We start from the raw sequence: 16,939 nt of genomic DNA on the forward strand, positions 1-16,939 counted from the left end.
TACGCAGTGTCATCTTTGTACAGGCCTCTTCTTTCGTTCCTCGATCTTTAGCGATGTCAGCCGTGTTGTTGGTGTGTAGCAGTGGAGACGTGACTGTCCCACGTGGCGTCGCGGCGGCTGGCTTAATGCTTGTCGAATGGTGATCACCAAGCAGCGCTTGTACTTACCTGTTTCCAGCAACGTTTTTAGTAAACTGCACACTTTGGGGTGGGAAGTTCAAAAGTAACGTTTCAAAGAGCAGCCCAGCATGCCACAACCAATGGAAGGCGCGTTCGCCGTCCACGAGAAAGCGTGCTGGCGTTGCCCCTGCCGTGTTGCGTTCAGCCTGCGTCGCTCTGCTGCTCAGTCCTGGGACCGGGTCACCTGTGCTGCGGTTGCCGCTGAACCCGGCTTGTTCTTGTGCCATTATGTTGCTCTATTCCTTGAATATTTTAAGTCTGTCTCGAAAGCTTTCCCTGTCACTGAGAGCACGGTAACCTATGATTTGGTGTTGTTTTTTGGCCTTTCGGGTTGGGAAATCATCTTGATTTTATCTTGCTTCTATTTTAGAGAGACTATTTTCAGTTTCATGGCCGCGATGAAGAAACGTCTGATGTGTTTGAGGCAGGTGTCTTGTGAATTGAGTGATTTATTTTGTTATCTTCCAGTGCCTCCAGTCTCTGAGCTGCTTTCTTTCCATTTCATATTCGTCAATCTTATAAAGTAGTGGATGTTAAGCGGTTGCATTCGAATTTTCGAGTATTATCCATTTGGTTAGTGCCGTATGGTCTATAGACTTTCCCTACTGTTTCATTTTGTTTCTTATGTACGTCAGGAGTCTTTCTCTTTGTTATGTTATTTTCTTCTTAGGGTAGTTTTAGGTATAGCAGGTTGTATGGCTTCCACTTGTATTTGGTGATTACAATATGTTATAAGGAGTGGTTTGAAAAGTTGATTCGTTAGGTTTTGTGTTAAAACGTATCAATCTGAATTTTTCGACTATCCGATTTAGTGAGTTTATGATCGTTTTTCCTAGTTTTTGTGGTTCACAGCATAATAAATGTGAGGTATTCGTTAGCTATGCAGTCGCCAAATTCAGTGTAGCTTCAGAATCTGGGTAGCTATGTTGTACGCAGTATATGTTCTAAGATAGAAGTGCCATAGTGATTGATAAAAGGCGGCGAGTCATTTCTGAGTCTTGCGTAATTCAAAATGGCTACAACAAGTTTAATATCTTTCTTGTTCAATTTTTCAGCAAATATCACAGATCTAGTACTGAGCCTCCTGTTCCTTTAGCTGGGCAAAATGAGAGTATATAATTCACGAGATCAGTTGGCAGTACCGCGGCAGGATACATCGTTGTGGTGTTTTATATGAAAGACTCTGAAGCATCTATCTCAGCTTCTACTATGGTCTGGTTTGCGTGACAGATATAGTTATCTAGATTGATTTCTCTACCTGCTCATGGGGTACGTGCTGCGACTATAATACCAACTTCTTTTTCTCTTATTATGCCTTTAGGGAGTTTGTTTTTAGAGCAGAAACCCAGTGTGTTGACAATGCAGATAGTGGCAATATCTTTCTTAGACTTGAATGTGAAGGTCAATTCTTGCTTCCTGGTGTCTCAGGCTAGGTTGGGCATAGGCCTCCTTGTCTATCAATATGGCGATATAGACGTGGATCCGTGTTCGCCAAAGAACGTAGTAGGAGCTTTTTAGAAACTGCTGTTATTATTTCCCTTCTTTCAAATATCATGTTGGGAAGGGCTGTAGTGAAGAATCAGAGTATGTTTTCCGTTTGATTGTTTTCGTGACATTCTTGGCCGAAGACCGTGATAGTTTGATCAATGCGCTTAATGTTTTCAGTTTTGTTTGCTGAGATAGGCTGTTTTGGTCTTTCTTTGTGACTCTCATCACTATTAACGTTATCAGTGTTGCAGCTCCTGCATTTTGGTACTTCTTGTTTCGGGTCTATTTTGCAATTAAAAATTGGATGTGCTCGACTCCGTTCTTCACATTTCAATTTATATCACAGCTTTTCGTGACTTATTGGAAAGTGTTGCAATATGGACGTTGCTGTTATTGAGGAGGCAGTGTTTAAATAGTCCAACCTTGTGAGGTACACAGTGCATTCTGAAATGGTGAACAAGCAGCTTGTTAGTTGGTTCTTTGTACCTATAGATGACTGGAAGCAATAGCGGGGAATTTTGATTTAGTTTCGCGGTACCTTTAGGCCCCCTTCAGTTTTTTCGTTTGTTGTATCACGGTCAAAATTGGTTATCACAAAGGCGAGCGTGAGTCTGTGTAGTTTCTCTTTTGCTTAGTGTTTGGCGCGCGGTGTGATTTCTCTTACTGTTGCTTCAGATCGGTAAGTAACTCAAACTGTTCTCTCGGGTTTCGAAATCTGATGGGTGTGTTGTGATGTTGGCAAATTTTTTCGGATTTTTTTGTGAACAACTTGGTGACCCAGGCAACTGTTTTAATGCAGGTTACAACGATTTGGCGGTTTCTTTGCCACCTTCTTAGTGTATAGTTTATTGTAGGGTTTTCTAAAGTGCCATAAGTTGTGTTAGATGTGCTTTCATTCCATCTGCATCCAACCAGTTGTAAACCATGTTCTTCGTGAGATGTATTTGGATGAGTGTAAACTTTTTGTAATTGGCGGCTTTGCCTGTTTACTTCGAGTTTCTTGTCCGGGTTTTCGGCTAGTTCGCGTAGCGTTGCGTTTCTGGAGATCTTCTGGAGACAGAGTTCTCTACTTCAGTCTGGTGCGCTGAAAACTGTTGTTGCATATCGGAAACAGGACGATCTGTAGTCCCCACGCCCTGCTTGAGAACGGTCGCAGTCAGCGTTGAGTTCTGTGCCTTTCGCCTCGCCAGATGCGAGTTGGTCGTCCCTGTCTCAAAGTGTTGCGGTTTTGCAGACTGCTGATCCCAAGTCTGAATCGCTCTGACAATGCTGCGTTTGGCGACAATGGCGCGAGTAACGCATGATGTTCTTTGCAGGGGACATCGTCTGAGTAACATGTGTGCTGTCGAACAACTACGTACATGTAACAACAGTTCAAGCAGTTTCGGCTGCGAGAATGCTTGTCCCCAGATATATCAGAGGAAAACCCTTAATAGGTATATCGGTTGCAGAAGTTAATGCTTGATACCCCACGAGTCAAAGGATTGTGATTCCCTGACCACCCATACCTGCTCGCTGGTTCGCCTTTTTGAAGACCAGAACGTGACAGCAGTGGCTCTAAGCAGCAGCAGGGAGTGACCAGTGGTGGGGCTTCCAGTCCTCTGCTGCTCCTGATTGGCTGAAAGGCCCACGTGTAGAAGGATTTCGTGGAGAGGCTCGGGGCTCGGGGAATCGAGAGCTGGCTGTCGGCGCCCGTGTGGCCGACGTGGCGGGTCGCGGGCTCTCTGGAGCGGAGTTCTGTGTCGCGACGCACAGTGTTCTTGAGTTTCCAAACGCTTTCTCGTTTGCGCGCATCGATTACCGCCTAAGAACTTTGCTGCCGTTATCTGCGAATGTTGCATAGTAATTAGTGCGGGCGTTTACGGCGAACTGTAGCTCAGTGAAAACTCTGTGATGTTAGCTAAGTGGCAGTGGTGCTCCGACTCAAATGACTGACTTGGCTGGGGTAATCGGATAGCGATAATCTCAGTTTGTTATCCAAATCTGGGAGTAATGTTTTTTGAGTGACCGTCTTCCTGTTGAGTTTGAACTGTGTATTTCGTACAGCCAGTCGATAGTAATTTCCTGGACTTGGCTGTGAATGTTCCCAGTACTGCGGTCGGAACTCGGGATCGTGCCTGGGGGTAAGTAGGTAGCACGAGGGCCGTTAACTACTGGCTTTCGAGCGATGAGGTTCGATACTTTCCAGCGGGTCGAGGCTCGGCTGGCGACCGCTGTGTCGGACCGACTTTACGCGTGTCCCGGTGGTGCAGGACGCTTGTCTGGGTGGGCCGCTAAGCGCCCCCAGTGCGCCCCGTGTCGGCTCTGCCCACCACCACCTAAAGAGGAGGCCGCGGCGCGCTCTCGTGGCGTCACGCAAAGCGGGCCAGGGTTGGCTTGGCGCTGCGCTGACAGAATCGAGGCGCACGGCCTGCAAATCTTCGTCAAACGGTTTTAAAGAATGTGTTGAGCTGCCGGCGCCCCCCTGCGGCCAGGCGGGCTGCACCCGGCACCTGCCTCCCTCGTGGCGCTGCGGCCTCTGGTTCCACTGCGTCTAGCACGAAAATCGCGGTTAACACTGCGGGTGCCTGTTAAATGCAAAATTCACGAAAATCACTCCACGTAGTACTATTTATCACAGGATTTTCAGTTGGGCTGGATACTAAATTCACACAAACACTCCTTTACTTTGCACACTCAGGTTTTATTTGAACAAATTGGAGATCGTCTATTGATTACGAATCACAATTCGGCGTACTGTGTGCTTCTAGTGAAGCTACTATGGCACATGTTTTCCAGGACTCACAGTACTGGCACAAGTTTATCCTTGCACAGTATTGTTTCTGTAAATACGCCTTTAAGTAGTGTTCTTCCTTGCTCAAGAGTGGCACATGGAACATTAACTTTTAACATCTGCCATAGTATCCTTACAAACCTCTAGCTTAACAAATCATCATCTTGTCTCACAAACCCAATAATGCTAATCTCATATAACTCTGCCATTCGACACTTTGCGTTCACTTCAAGCCACATTTCACACAACAAGTCATGTGTTACTTTATTACTATACCTGTTTGAGCCACTCTTTGTGACCGAACCACTAATAAGCTCAACAAACCCATTTACACTTTCATGCACACACCACTTCAGTCATTGGCCCCTCTCTTTTGATTTTATAAGTATCTGAATGTCTCTTGTCATGGTACTTGAATTACAAATCACGTAAAAGTACATCTTTCACACACATATGGAAAATTTCCTTGTTTCAGACATAATGTTATATACTATAATCATACATTATACATTAATAAAACCGACAAACTGCAAAGACAGATCCCCGAAGGAAAACGGAGAAAAAACGTCCAACGAACATGTGTCCAGAAATGCACCATCGCCACGGTAGATGACCCTGACGAACGGGAATTCCTCTGACAACGTGCTGCGTTTTCCTTGTATATAACAGGACGTGTGATTGACACAGCCTATTGTATACACAAAGCAATTCCCAACAATTTTAGTAAGTAGTCTCAGTGCATTAGAATAGGTAGACAGAGGCTACCACTCACAAATAAGCACACAGTTATAAATGAAGGAGACGTTAGGAAAGAGAAGTACTGGCTGTACGATATCAGATTTAATGACATTTAATATTGTCATACCAGGTAGAGTCCATTTTTATTTCTGGGTTTAATGCAGTGTAGTGTGGAGACAGTTATTTGCGAAAAATACTGAAGGAGGCTACAGCGAGGATTCTGAAAAGGGAGACTGTTCATTGTTTCTCCTGGCCAGATTCCTCTCGGCTGCCGAACACAGCTCTAGACCTGCAGGGATATCGGTTGGGTTCCACCAAAGAAGTATCCTGTTCTTCAGTAGAGGGAGCGTCGTTCCATTGCAAACGAAACAGACGAAGAGCACTGGTCCTTGCACCATCGTAGCTAGATGTATACAGTACACTAACTGCGCTATTCCCTGAGCTTGGTGGAACCCAATTCTAATAATAATTCCTATTCCACTTAATATAATGGCTTTAACTGACATAAAAAGACATTGCTTCTTTGAGGCAAATTTCTTGTTATCAACAATTTTGAGTTGCCGCATGGAGCACCGATTACATAGGTACATGTATCCAATCAGTCCGAGACAAACCAAGTTGAATGCCACAGACACTGAAATCCCTGCAAGGACTACTATGCGACTGTGGATGAGGTAATGTTTACTCGTCTTTTCCAAAGCAACAGCTGCCACACATACTATACTCCACGGTATAAACACACACAGCAGCTCACGATGGAATAACTGGCTTACTTCAGCAGGTAGTAGCTGGTTAGGAAGCCTGAGATGGCGAACACAAGAATACATGTGGTAGCAGAATGAGTTCAGCCAGATACAGCTGAGAAGTGTGAGGGCGCTGTCTATCAGCACTGCTGTAGGTAAGTCAGGGACGCCTGCCATACGATACACGACCTCAGAACACAGGATCTGGACTATGCACGTGATCTGAAACGACAAGAGTATCTTCCCAGGCAAGTTACGTAACTGGGGAAGATACATGTATACTCCGGCAGTCGAGAAGCGGAAAATGATATTTATCAGTATAAATGAGATTTCTAAAGGCTTCAAGCTGTCAATTTTGAAATCCTTGTATCTCAAGGTAGCGTTGTTTAAACTGTTTCTGTAGTTCAGGGTTTCTTCTGTTAACTTTTGATACAGTATGCGGATAGATTTAGTAAATCCAACTGGGAAACTTTGAAATGGGTAATAAAAGAGCGTACAATCATCAGAAGCATTAAAGGAGGAAAAATCGCGACACTTCAGCAACAGAATAGCTCTGGAAACAGAGCAGATGGCGTCTGTAGCGTTCGACTGCAGACATGATTGATCATCAGGACTATCGAAATAGCAGCGAGCATCGTGTACGGACTGTATCATACTAAACGGGACGTCCTGACAAATGCCGTACGAGTTGACCGCCATCCAGGCCAGAAGACAGAGGTTGACGTTTATCCTCTGCGTGTAGGCCAGGTAGCTGGTGACAGGTATGTGGGGCGACCTCTGCACCACGTCGTCCCACAGCTGCTCGCGGCACTGCTCGCGCAGCTTCACGGCTTCCAGTGGCAGGTCTTCCAGCGGACACGTGGGGTGGTCCAGGGCGTTCACCAACAGCTGCACGCAGTCAGTGTTCACGGAGAGCGTATCGTGGCTTCTGTCCTCCAGCTGCCACTCCTCGTCTGCAAGAAAACGACAGCAAGTAGGTGGTGCCCGTACACTGCAGGCAGCTGAATCCAAAGTCTTCTCTGGATGAGGAGCCTGGGCGTTGTTTACCCACATTACCCAGGTTCAGTTACCCAGAACTATGTAAGGCGGCATGTCAACACAAAGTAAGAGTATTAACAAAGACAGATATCATGTTACTATGCGCGTCTATTTCATCTACAGGGTGTCCAAGAAGTCCCTGCATCGCTCTTGACGTAGTAAAAATAAGGAAGTAAATAGGTTTTATTGATAGTCCTGCACTGAAGATGTTAAAAAAACAATGTTGTCAGAATTATATTTTTGTTCCAGAACTGCAGTCTTTGAGTTCCGAATCCATGGACCAACAGTTATCTTGTAAAGGAGAGATTAGTGGAGGATTCGTGGGTGCATGAACATTCGCAGATAGGAAAAACTATGTAAGGTATGATGAGACCATTTGCCTCAGTCCCCCTCGTAAAGTAGCCATGCCTGATTGAGATAAATGTCCTGTATTTTTAGGCTGTCTCAAAGACAGACCACATATTGGAAGCAATAAAAAGTGACAGGAAACGTGTGTCACCCACTCTTAATCAGATGAGCAGTCACCAATGAAAATCATTTGCAGAAGAGCAGTTGGACTTCAAGCATCTTCTTCAACAATGCACGACCACTCTGAAAAAATATGAATACGAAAGGATTGAGGCCCATGTTTGTTACTGAATTATCTGACAATGGTGTGGAGCAACGATTTGTAACCTACTGTACTTCGTTGTGGCGACTTCTGCCATGTCTCGCTCAAGAATGTTATTTACATATAAATGTCCCATATACCACTATTTGATAAGGAAAAAAATTTTTTTTTGTCTAAGGAAAGTACCCATTATCAGCAAGTGTTGGAAAGGAACCTACCTCACATTATGTGGGCCAGAATTGGAAAGGAACCTACCTCACCTTATGTGGGCCATTGTGTGATCAGAATACCTGTTAGGACCACATTCTTTTGAAGCTTGCATGAATGGGAACTTCCAATTCTCTGTACAACAGAAGTTTTCAGTATCTCACCTCCATGACAAGGCAATCACGGATCTTGTGTGGTTGTAGAAGGAAGGAGCTTGAGTCTCATTTTGTTGTTCAGATGTGTGGGTTTCTTAATGAACAACTTATTCTCGGATTCTATTTGGTTCTGCAGCATTTAAAGCCACATTAAAATGGTTACCACGAAATCCCAACATTACCACCTCAACAACCTTTTGAAATCGTCATGACAAACTTTTGATCTTACCACGCAAATAACTGAATATGAAGAATAATAAAGCCTCATGTGGCTCAACGTTGAAAGATTAATGGAAAATTGACACAAGTGTTGAGGAAGTCTTTCTAAGCAGAATTACTAGGACGACCCGTAATAAAGCAAGGGGGACAGCGAGACACGTAGATATGTGGGGAAGTTGTGATCGCCCATACACTGATCCGTTGGATACGTATTTTTTTTATATCTAACTACGTCCATATAGAATCTACTCTTTTGACATAACTCCATAGGCGTCCTGTACAAAGAAATAGGATGCAGGCTGAATTCTCGTCTTTGTGATATTTCACTTTCCTCCGTGAACTTAGTGACCCCATCACGCAGCGTAAAAAAAAGTGATGGAGCATATTTGTCACCAGTTTGTGTCGTTAGCACGAGATTGTCGAGAAAAAGCACAACAAAATACAGTAACTGACGATTTTGGGAGTTCCTTTACCACAATGAACGATTTACTGTTAATACTCTGTTTGCATACATTCAAAAACACGCACAAAAATGTAATTACTTCGTCTGACTCGTACCTTGTGTAATGATAATAATGCAGCAATAAATGCAATTAGGACATATATGCCTCAGCTGCTGAGTGGATGAATGTGGGATTACAACTCCAGAGATTTGGGATTCAGGCATTGCTCCCGAGATTCCTTCTGTCACTTATCTCTTCTTTCACCTCTGACATTGATTTATGGAAATCGAAAATGTTGGAACTGTAGAATTGTTCAGAGACCCAATAATTAACTGTGTCCCACAATTATTAACTGGGTGAGTTAGTTCAGAAGTAGGAAGACGGCGAGTGACCACAACCTGCAGTAGGACAATGGCTCGCGAAGCACTGTGGTGACCAAACCAGGCTTCAGCTTGATGACGGCTTTACCTACTGCATTCTGAGAAGTCCTGATGGTCGTTTTCCTCGAGCACTATTCCTGTTCAGAGTACAAATCAAAGGAGAATGATACTGATATGCTACACATCATCCAATGTATACAGGGTGAGTCATCTAACGTTACCGATGGATATATTTTGTAAACCACATCAAATACTGACGAACCGATTCCACAGACCGAACGTGAGGAGAGGGGCTAGTGTAACTGTTTAATACAAACCATACAAAAATGCACGGAAGTATGTTTTTTACACAAACCTACGTTTTTTTAAATGGAGCCACGTTAGTTTTGTTAGCATATCTGAACATATAAACAAATACGTAATCAGTGCCGTTTGTTGCATAGTAAAATGTTAATTTCATCCGGAGATATCGTAACCTAAAGTTGACGCTTGAAACCTCCAACATTCAGTTGCGTCTTGTAACAAACACGGGCCACGGTCGGCGAGCAGCATCTGCAGGGACATGTTTCGATGACGACCGTGTTTACGAGTGTGGCTGTAGTGCACTGTTGTGGTTTGGTCTAGCTGTCGCAATGTCCGCATGTAGTGCTTGCTGCTATTGTTATTCTGCATTCGTCTCCGCACGCAGACCAACTGTAGTACACCGTGTTACCAGACGTCTGTGATAGTGTGGTGTTCTAGGAACTGTGACCATGGTGTATTCGAACTCTGAAAAGGCGGAGAGTGATACTCATCTATGGCGAGTGTCGACGAAATGCAGCTGAAGCTTGCAGGGTGTATGCAGAACGGTACCAGGACCCAGGGGCCCAAACAGCTGCAACATACATCGCGTTTCTACAGAATGATCTGCCAACGTTGCTCGAAAATGTCCCACTGGAAACGCATCGACGTATGTGGTATCAGCATGATGGTGCACCTGCACATACCGCAATTAACACTAGGCTGACCCTTGACAGGATGTTCGACGGGCGTTTCATAGGACGTGGAGGACGCATAAATTGGCCAGCCCGTTCTCCTGATCTTACACCTCTGGACTTCTTTCTGTGGGGTACGTTAAAGGAGAATGTGTACCTTGATGTGCTTGCAACCCCAGAGGATATGAAACAACGTATTGTGGCAGCCTGCGGCGACATTACACCAGATGTACTGCGGCGTGTACGACATTCATTACGCCAGAGATTGCAATTGTGTGCAGCAAATGATGGCCACTACATTGAACATCTATTGGCCTGACATGTCGGGACACACTCTATTCCACTCCGTAATTGAAAACGGAAACCACGTGTGTACGTGTACCTCACCCCTCATTGTAATGTACATGTGCGTCAAAGACCAATAAAAAGGTGTTAGCATGTGGACGTAATGTGCTGTTCCAGGTCCACCACCGTTCCCTTTGGATCCCTACGTAATTCGGTGCTCTCCGATACACACGATCGAACAGCGTGGTACTCAAGCATCAACTTTAGGTTACAATATCTCCGGATGTAATTAACATTTTACAATGCAACAAATTACGTATTTGTTTATATGTTCAGATGTGCTAACAAAATTAACGGGGTTCCATTTAAAAAAAAAACGTAGGTTTGTGTTAATAAACATACTTCTGTGCATTTTTGTATGGTTTGTATTAACCAATTACACTAGCCCCTCTCCTCACGTTCGGTCTGGGGAATCGATTCGTCAGTATTTGATGTGGTTTACGAAATATATCCAGCGGTAATGTTAGGTGACTCACCCTGTATAGTTCATTGGCGTGTTGAGCGCAAATGTATACCCAGTAAGACGAATAAGTTCTGAAAGGTTCTCATACACCGCCATGTTCTGTGAAAGGCCGAATGCACCACTTTGTCGTAAACACTCCATTTTCTTTGTTATTCATTCCACTCCCACCACATTATCGTGTGGTGCGCAAGCTTCAGACACTTTGCTGCTCTTCAGCCTATCGAAGTTAGGCCAGTATAGCTTTTATGGGAGAATGAATAAAATGATAGGTTTCAAAAAAATAAAAGCCATAGCGTCTCTACATAAACACATGTACATTGAAGCTGATGATGGTGCTATGGTGAAGATAAGTCTCGTGCTTCTGGCAAGTCACTGGCAGTCAGTTCCCAATAACTACTACGAGGGTAATACAGTATGATGCAGGTGCCGGCCAGAAAGGGTGTATGTATTCAAGGTGTTGGAGTGGGCTGGGAAGTATGATTGACAAGTTGATGTGGGTAGAGGGAGGTGTGAGGGAGGGATGACAGTGGTCAGGAGGCTGGAAGCGGGATCATCTACATATTGAAGAGGCATATACGCTAGGATTATAGATGGTTGGAGGAGTAAGTGTCTACATACTATTCTGGAACAGGAAGAACCAGCCAGCTGAAGTTCCGCTCGAATAGGATACAGAAGGGTGGCAAGTGGAGGGTGGATATGACATGTTGGTACAGGCGCACCAGAAGCCTAGGTATCCAGAGGATAGGCGAGAAAAATTGCTTTTGTTCCCCACGTTTATGGGACGTTTACAATTTGTGACAAAGTCTGAGGAACTTCAGAAGAGAGGGCAATCTAATCAGCTGGTAGAGGTTGCGTCTGAGACGGCAAATATGATACAGAGTGCAAGGTGTTCTAAGACTGTAAGGAATGGTAAATTTTTGAGACTGCTGAGATCCAAGCTATATTGGCGAAAGTAACACTGGGGCCACTAAGGCTTTTGGAAAGACGAAGGAAGAAACAAGATCAGTGTTTAACGTCCTGTTGGTGAAACAGCTATTAGAGCATAACCCAGAATTGGGAAGAACGGGGAAGCAGGACAGCGGCGTCCATCCATAGGAACCGTCGTGTCATTCACCTTAAGCTGTGTAGGGACATCACAGAGAAACTAAATATGGTCGAAAACCAAGTTTGGAGCCAACAGCTTACTACAGCATCGCCTCGTTCAGTGGGTTTTACCCAAGTACAGAGGATGGCTGAGTGATGGAATCCCCACATTGTCGTGTTTCCTGTCTTCTTAATTTGAGTTTGTTGTAGGCTGGGGATGCGTGATTATTCCAAGATATGAGAAAGTGAGAGTCCTCTGCCCATGTCAGCAGAGAGGAATGGAGCAGCAGGTCCACCGCCTTACTGCAAGCGCTTATCTTCCTCCACATAATTGGGCACTGTCCTTGCATTGTGAGAGAACTGTGACTCTGAGTTATCTGTTGAGTGTACATGACTGTAATGTATGCGTTAAGAGCTTAACATCCACATCTCACAGACATGTTGTTGTGTCATGCTTTTAATAAATTTACAAGTAGATAGATGAAACAGTCAATGATCAGAACGCCTTATTGTTTGGAAAGCAATACACTTATCTTTAGCTCCTCGTGGCTGTGGCTGTGTGAGCACGTGTGGTATTAATTGGGGTCCAAAGTAGTGTGGGGGTGGAAATTGCATCTTGCAGGTGCCAAAGGGTAAAGGGTATATCTCAGATTAATCTGTTGCGCAGAATGACAGAATAGCACCAACCCACACACTCACTTTATAGTCTTGTGTTGTAAATGCTATATTTAATTCGTTTTGTGGCGTTATAGACAGGCATTTTAAACTGGGACCAAGAGATATGGTGGTCGTATTTGTGTGACACTGTATGTACCAAATTGTCGAGCAGTCATTAGATACAATGAGTATATCTTTAAGATATGAAGCACTGAGTCTGCCTTGTTGAGGTTGTTTGGTAACGTGTGGTTGTTATGGATGAGAGGAGAATGAATCCTTTTTCAATAGATTGTTCAGTTTATGGAAAATGTGGCAGTGTTTTTGTTCATGTGTATCACCAATCCCTGGGTTTCTGATCTGCAGAATGAGGTGCTGGTATCAGGATATCTCACAAGCACCCATTGGCAGTACCATCTGATTGTATGTTGTAGCAATTATCTGTGCTTTGTAGAGTGTAGAATGACTGGGACTATGTTACGTTACTGTAACAATTTTCATTAAAGTATAGTTGTAGCATTGAGATAACATGTGAGTGATGAAGATCTCGTTGGAGCTGAGGGAACAGACATATGGATGGAATGCTATGCTGCTGCTTTGTCTTGATGTTTTATGTGGCGAAACAAGGTTAGGTATACGTTTTAAGCTGATGTTTTGGTGTGGCTGAAGTTAAAGTTGGATTGCTTTTTGGAACAGGTGACTTGGATGTTAAAATGGAAGGTGACTGTGGCTGTTATCGTCATCTGTTGGACGATATGGGGACGCTGAAAGACTGTTGTGGGAAACAGTGGTTCTAAACTGGATGTCTTTCATGTTAGGGATGCGACACAAGAAACTGTTGGGATGATGACGGTGAGCTCTACTGACGGTGTAGAAAACTGTGGATCTGAACTCAATATCTTTGATGTTGAGGATGCAATGCATGTAGCTGTTGGGATGCGGAATGTAAGTTTAGTGTCGTGAATAATGCGTTTACTTTATATTTATTAGATCATTCGAGTTGAGGCTGTGTAGATGATGCAGTTGTGCAAGGATTGTACATTTGGGCACAGTTAATATGGGAGGTTTAACGAACTTCCAGTATGCTGCAGTAGTTTGTGTCAGCAACTTCTGGTAATCAGTGAACGAAAAACCGTTCCAAGTTTTTGTTCGTTCGGTGAGTTATCTCTATGCACTGTAAATGTCCATTGCACGTTTTTGACATCTTCAGAAATGCCATTTTCGACTATGTTATGGTGATTTGAAAATTGGTCTTGCTCCGAAACAAATCATCGAATGAATAAAAAATAAAAATTTGCAACTTGGACTGGTCTTGTTTGTAACTGGGATAGGCCAGGTGGTTCTGCAATACTGGGTCAGATAGTCGTCACACTGGAAGTATTTGTGAGATCTGTAGGCTTGGATTTGCGATTTAGTTGATTTTACACAATGGCAGCGACAACAGATCAGGGCTCGGTTCTTGATACGTTGGTCTGTTGTGCGCAAGCATCTAGTTGTGCTGGACAGTGATGCGTAAAGAAGCCGGCAGAGAAGCGCCACGGTTTTAATAGTGGCGAGGGCAACTCTTTCAGACAGGGCCGTTGTAGCAGCCTGCTGGATGGTGCAAACCATTTCGAACATCGCCACGTGCTCAGAAGAGATTCGCACGACTTTATTCTTTCCCTCCCCCTCCCCCCCCCCCCAATCTCGACCGAACTGCCACGACCTCTCCGATCTCTCTGGATTATCACGACCACTTTCCCCTGAAGATAAAATGGCTCTGAGCATGATGGGGCATAACATCTGAGGTCATCAGTCCCCTAGAAGTTAGAACTACTTAAACCTAACTAACCTAAGGACATCACACACATCCATGCCCCAGGCAGGATTCGTACCTACGACCGTAGCGGTCACACGGTTGCAGACTGAAGCGCCTAGAACCGTACGGCCACACCGGTCGGCCCCTGAAGATATCTTCAATGTCGGGCTTAAAGTTAGCTTCCAGACAAACGGCTAGTGGTCCACAACTCTGTAAGGTCTTGTCGCTGCTCATTCTTTAATATCTTGTAGCGGCTCGTGATGAATTGAAACATCAACTACAGCTCACACGTTTGTTCTCGGTGTCCATAACAGTTTCAGTCATCATTATAGACATGCTGCAGAGTGCAGCTCAGTCTAGCAACAGATGGGGTAAGAGTCCGCTTGTTTAGTAACTTGCTAACAATGCGTATTTCCTTTTAGGTGCCAGTATTATTCTTGTGAGTGCCTGCAGTAAATTATCGGCGACAGCCGAAATTTTGGAAAGGCCTTTCTTCTCAGTATTACAGTTCCTGGTTCTACTATACGGATATTTTTGTGATAACTTACTTCCTTATCTGTTGTAACCCTTTTCGACCACCTTAGTTTCTTAATTAGTCAGCTTACTACCAATGAAAACCCTGCAACTCGTTTCATGTCTGGTGCACGATAGATAGATGATCGAGTAAGAGATAAAGCCCAGCAACGAGAGTAAAATAATAAATTTAAAAAAATATAGTGATTCGAACAAATAGAGTTGTTTAGCAGACAGATGCGATAGCTGTGTTTCCTCAGTCCTACTACAGTTCATAGTATTAACATTTCTAAGGATAATATTAACAGTGTATCTGATAAAATTAACTGTTCAGTTACAAATCGAAATATTATTCGTCAAAGAAAATTAGTAAATACGAACAGTATCATGCCAGGATCATAGATGAGAAATGTAGAACACTACACAAGTTACAGTATTGACGAAACATTAGCTTGTCTGTAGCCGTTAAGTTGCAGAAACCATTCGCTATTTTTAAAACAAGCCTTAGACTGGGTCTCAAAAAAAACTACGTGTACACAATTTTAGAGCGTTTATAGAAGATAAGAAGGAACACTTTTTTATATGAGGCACGTGTCGCACACGTATGAAGGTCTTATCTGCACTGGCGTTCAGAGACGGTGTTGAAAGTGCTGTGGGTTGGGCACTGTTTAGAGGTGTTGCGTGCCTCCTACGGGAGGGAGACGAGTTGTTCAGTGTACCAGACACTGGCAGACACCCCAGGTGAGGTGGTTGCCTGTTAGGCTGAGGCTGCAAACATTATTTGTGAGACACCCACTTGTTTCGAGTGTGTTGCGCAATCGTTAGCACCCAGCTGGCACTTGAGTAACGTCTCCAAAACATGACACCTGTGACATTTGTGTCACATAAAATTTGTTCTTTTTAATCTTCTCTAAACACTCCAAAATTTTGTCTATGTAGTCTTTTTTAGTCCCTGCATAATGAAGAAGTCAATAATACATCGAAATGAAGTAGTTAGCTTGTCATAGATCCAGACGGAGGGTTGCCGAGGAATCTAAACACTGACTTTGGAAAGAGCACCAGAGATTATCTTGCGTGGCATGCAAAATCACGCAAGAGCTAAAACTACAAATTCAGAAGGGTATTAGAATCTCATTCCTCGAACAACTGAACAGTTGTCAGCGCATAACCGTGAAGTGGCCGGGTCCCAGTATTAAACTTACCTACAATCTTGAAATCATCTTCGTAGACTGAATCGATGTACTCAGCTGTAGTGTACCAGGAGACACGATAAAGGGCGTACAGTTCGTCAGCGAGGCTGAACATTTGCGACGCCTCTGGCTGCCGCTCCTTGCACAGCGCACTGAAGTCGTCGTCAAAGGAGAGGCTCCACGGCTGATAGCGCAGCAGGCGTTCACTCAACAGCGGCAGCCTGTAGCACACAAGGTGCCAGGTTAAAAGTTAAAAACCAAGCATGTATAGTCTAGCAAGAACGTACAAGTATCGAAAAATGTGTGTGAAATTTTATGGGACTTAACTGCTAAGGCCATCAGTCCCTAAGCTTACACACTACTTAACCTACATTATCCTAAGGACACACACACGCACACATCCATGCCCGAGGGAGGGCTCGAATCTCCGCCGGGACCAGCCGCACAGCCCGACTGCAGCGCCCCTTGACCGCTCGGCTAATCCCGCGTGGCTAAAAGTATCCCGAGCGGATTTCCACTCAGCAGTGGATTAGAAACTTCCTGATAGATGAGTACTATGTACCAGACTGGGACAAAAACCTGGAACTTTTTCATTCTTTAAAGGATGCATAGTAACACAGCAAACAATCGCAAATCCATTGGTCTTTTTAGCATTTTAGCGCATCGAGATTTCATCTTTAGATTTCAGATCACTTGAGTGAGATACCGATTGTAACTATTTCTTGCAGATCATCCACTCCGTTCTGTGCTGCTATATCGTTTTAACTGGTTTCAGACACATCAAACAGCAGAGCTGCAGCGCTTGCCGCAGAATACCTCTTTTCTTTAAAGAAGAATTTCGTATGCATTGCAAGAGAGTGAACATGTGATATTTATGTTAAGGATATGAATGACTTGTTCAAATTTGTTATAGATGATTTTAGACGATGACATGTGGACATGTCTG

General features: G+C 44.0%; 1 protein-coding gene across 1 annotated transcript in view; it reads right to left on the reverse strand.

Annotated features, from left to right (window-relative positions):
* Window positions 1–3,896: 3,896 nt before the first annotated feature.
* The window catches only part of LOC124553303, a 36,360-nt gene continuing 23,317 nt past the window's right edge, over window positions 3,897–16,939 (reverse strand). The window contains exons 4-6 of the mRNA XM_047127183.1: window positions 16,006–16,214; window positions 6,578–6,874; window positions 3,897–4,054 (exon numbers count right to left, since the gene is read on the reverse strand). Of these exons, the coding sequence (XP_046983139.1) occupies window positions 3,897–4,054; window positions 6,578–6,874; window positions 16,006–16,214 (664 nt within the window). The remainder of the gene's footprint in view (window positions 4,055–6,577; window positions 6,875–16,005; window positions 16,215–16,939) is intronic.

Source organism: Schistocerca americana, chromosome 11 (assembly GCF_021461395.2).
Source record: "Schistocerca americana isolate TAMUIC-IGC-003095 chromosome 11, iqSchAmer2.1, whole genome shotgun sequence".
In the NCBI taxonomy this organism is placed as follows: Eukaryota; Metazoa; Arthropoda; class Insecta; order Orthoptera; family Acrididae; genus Schistocerca; species Schistocerca americana.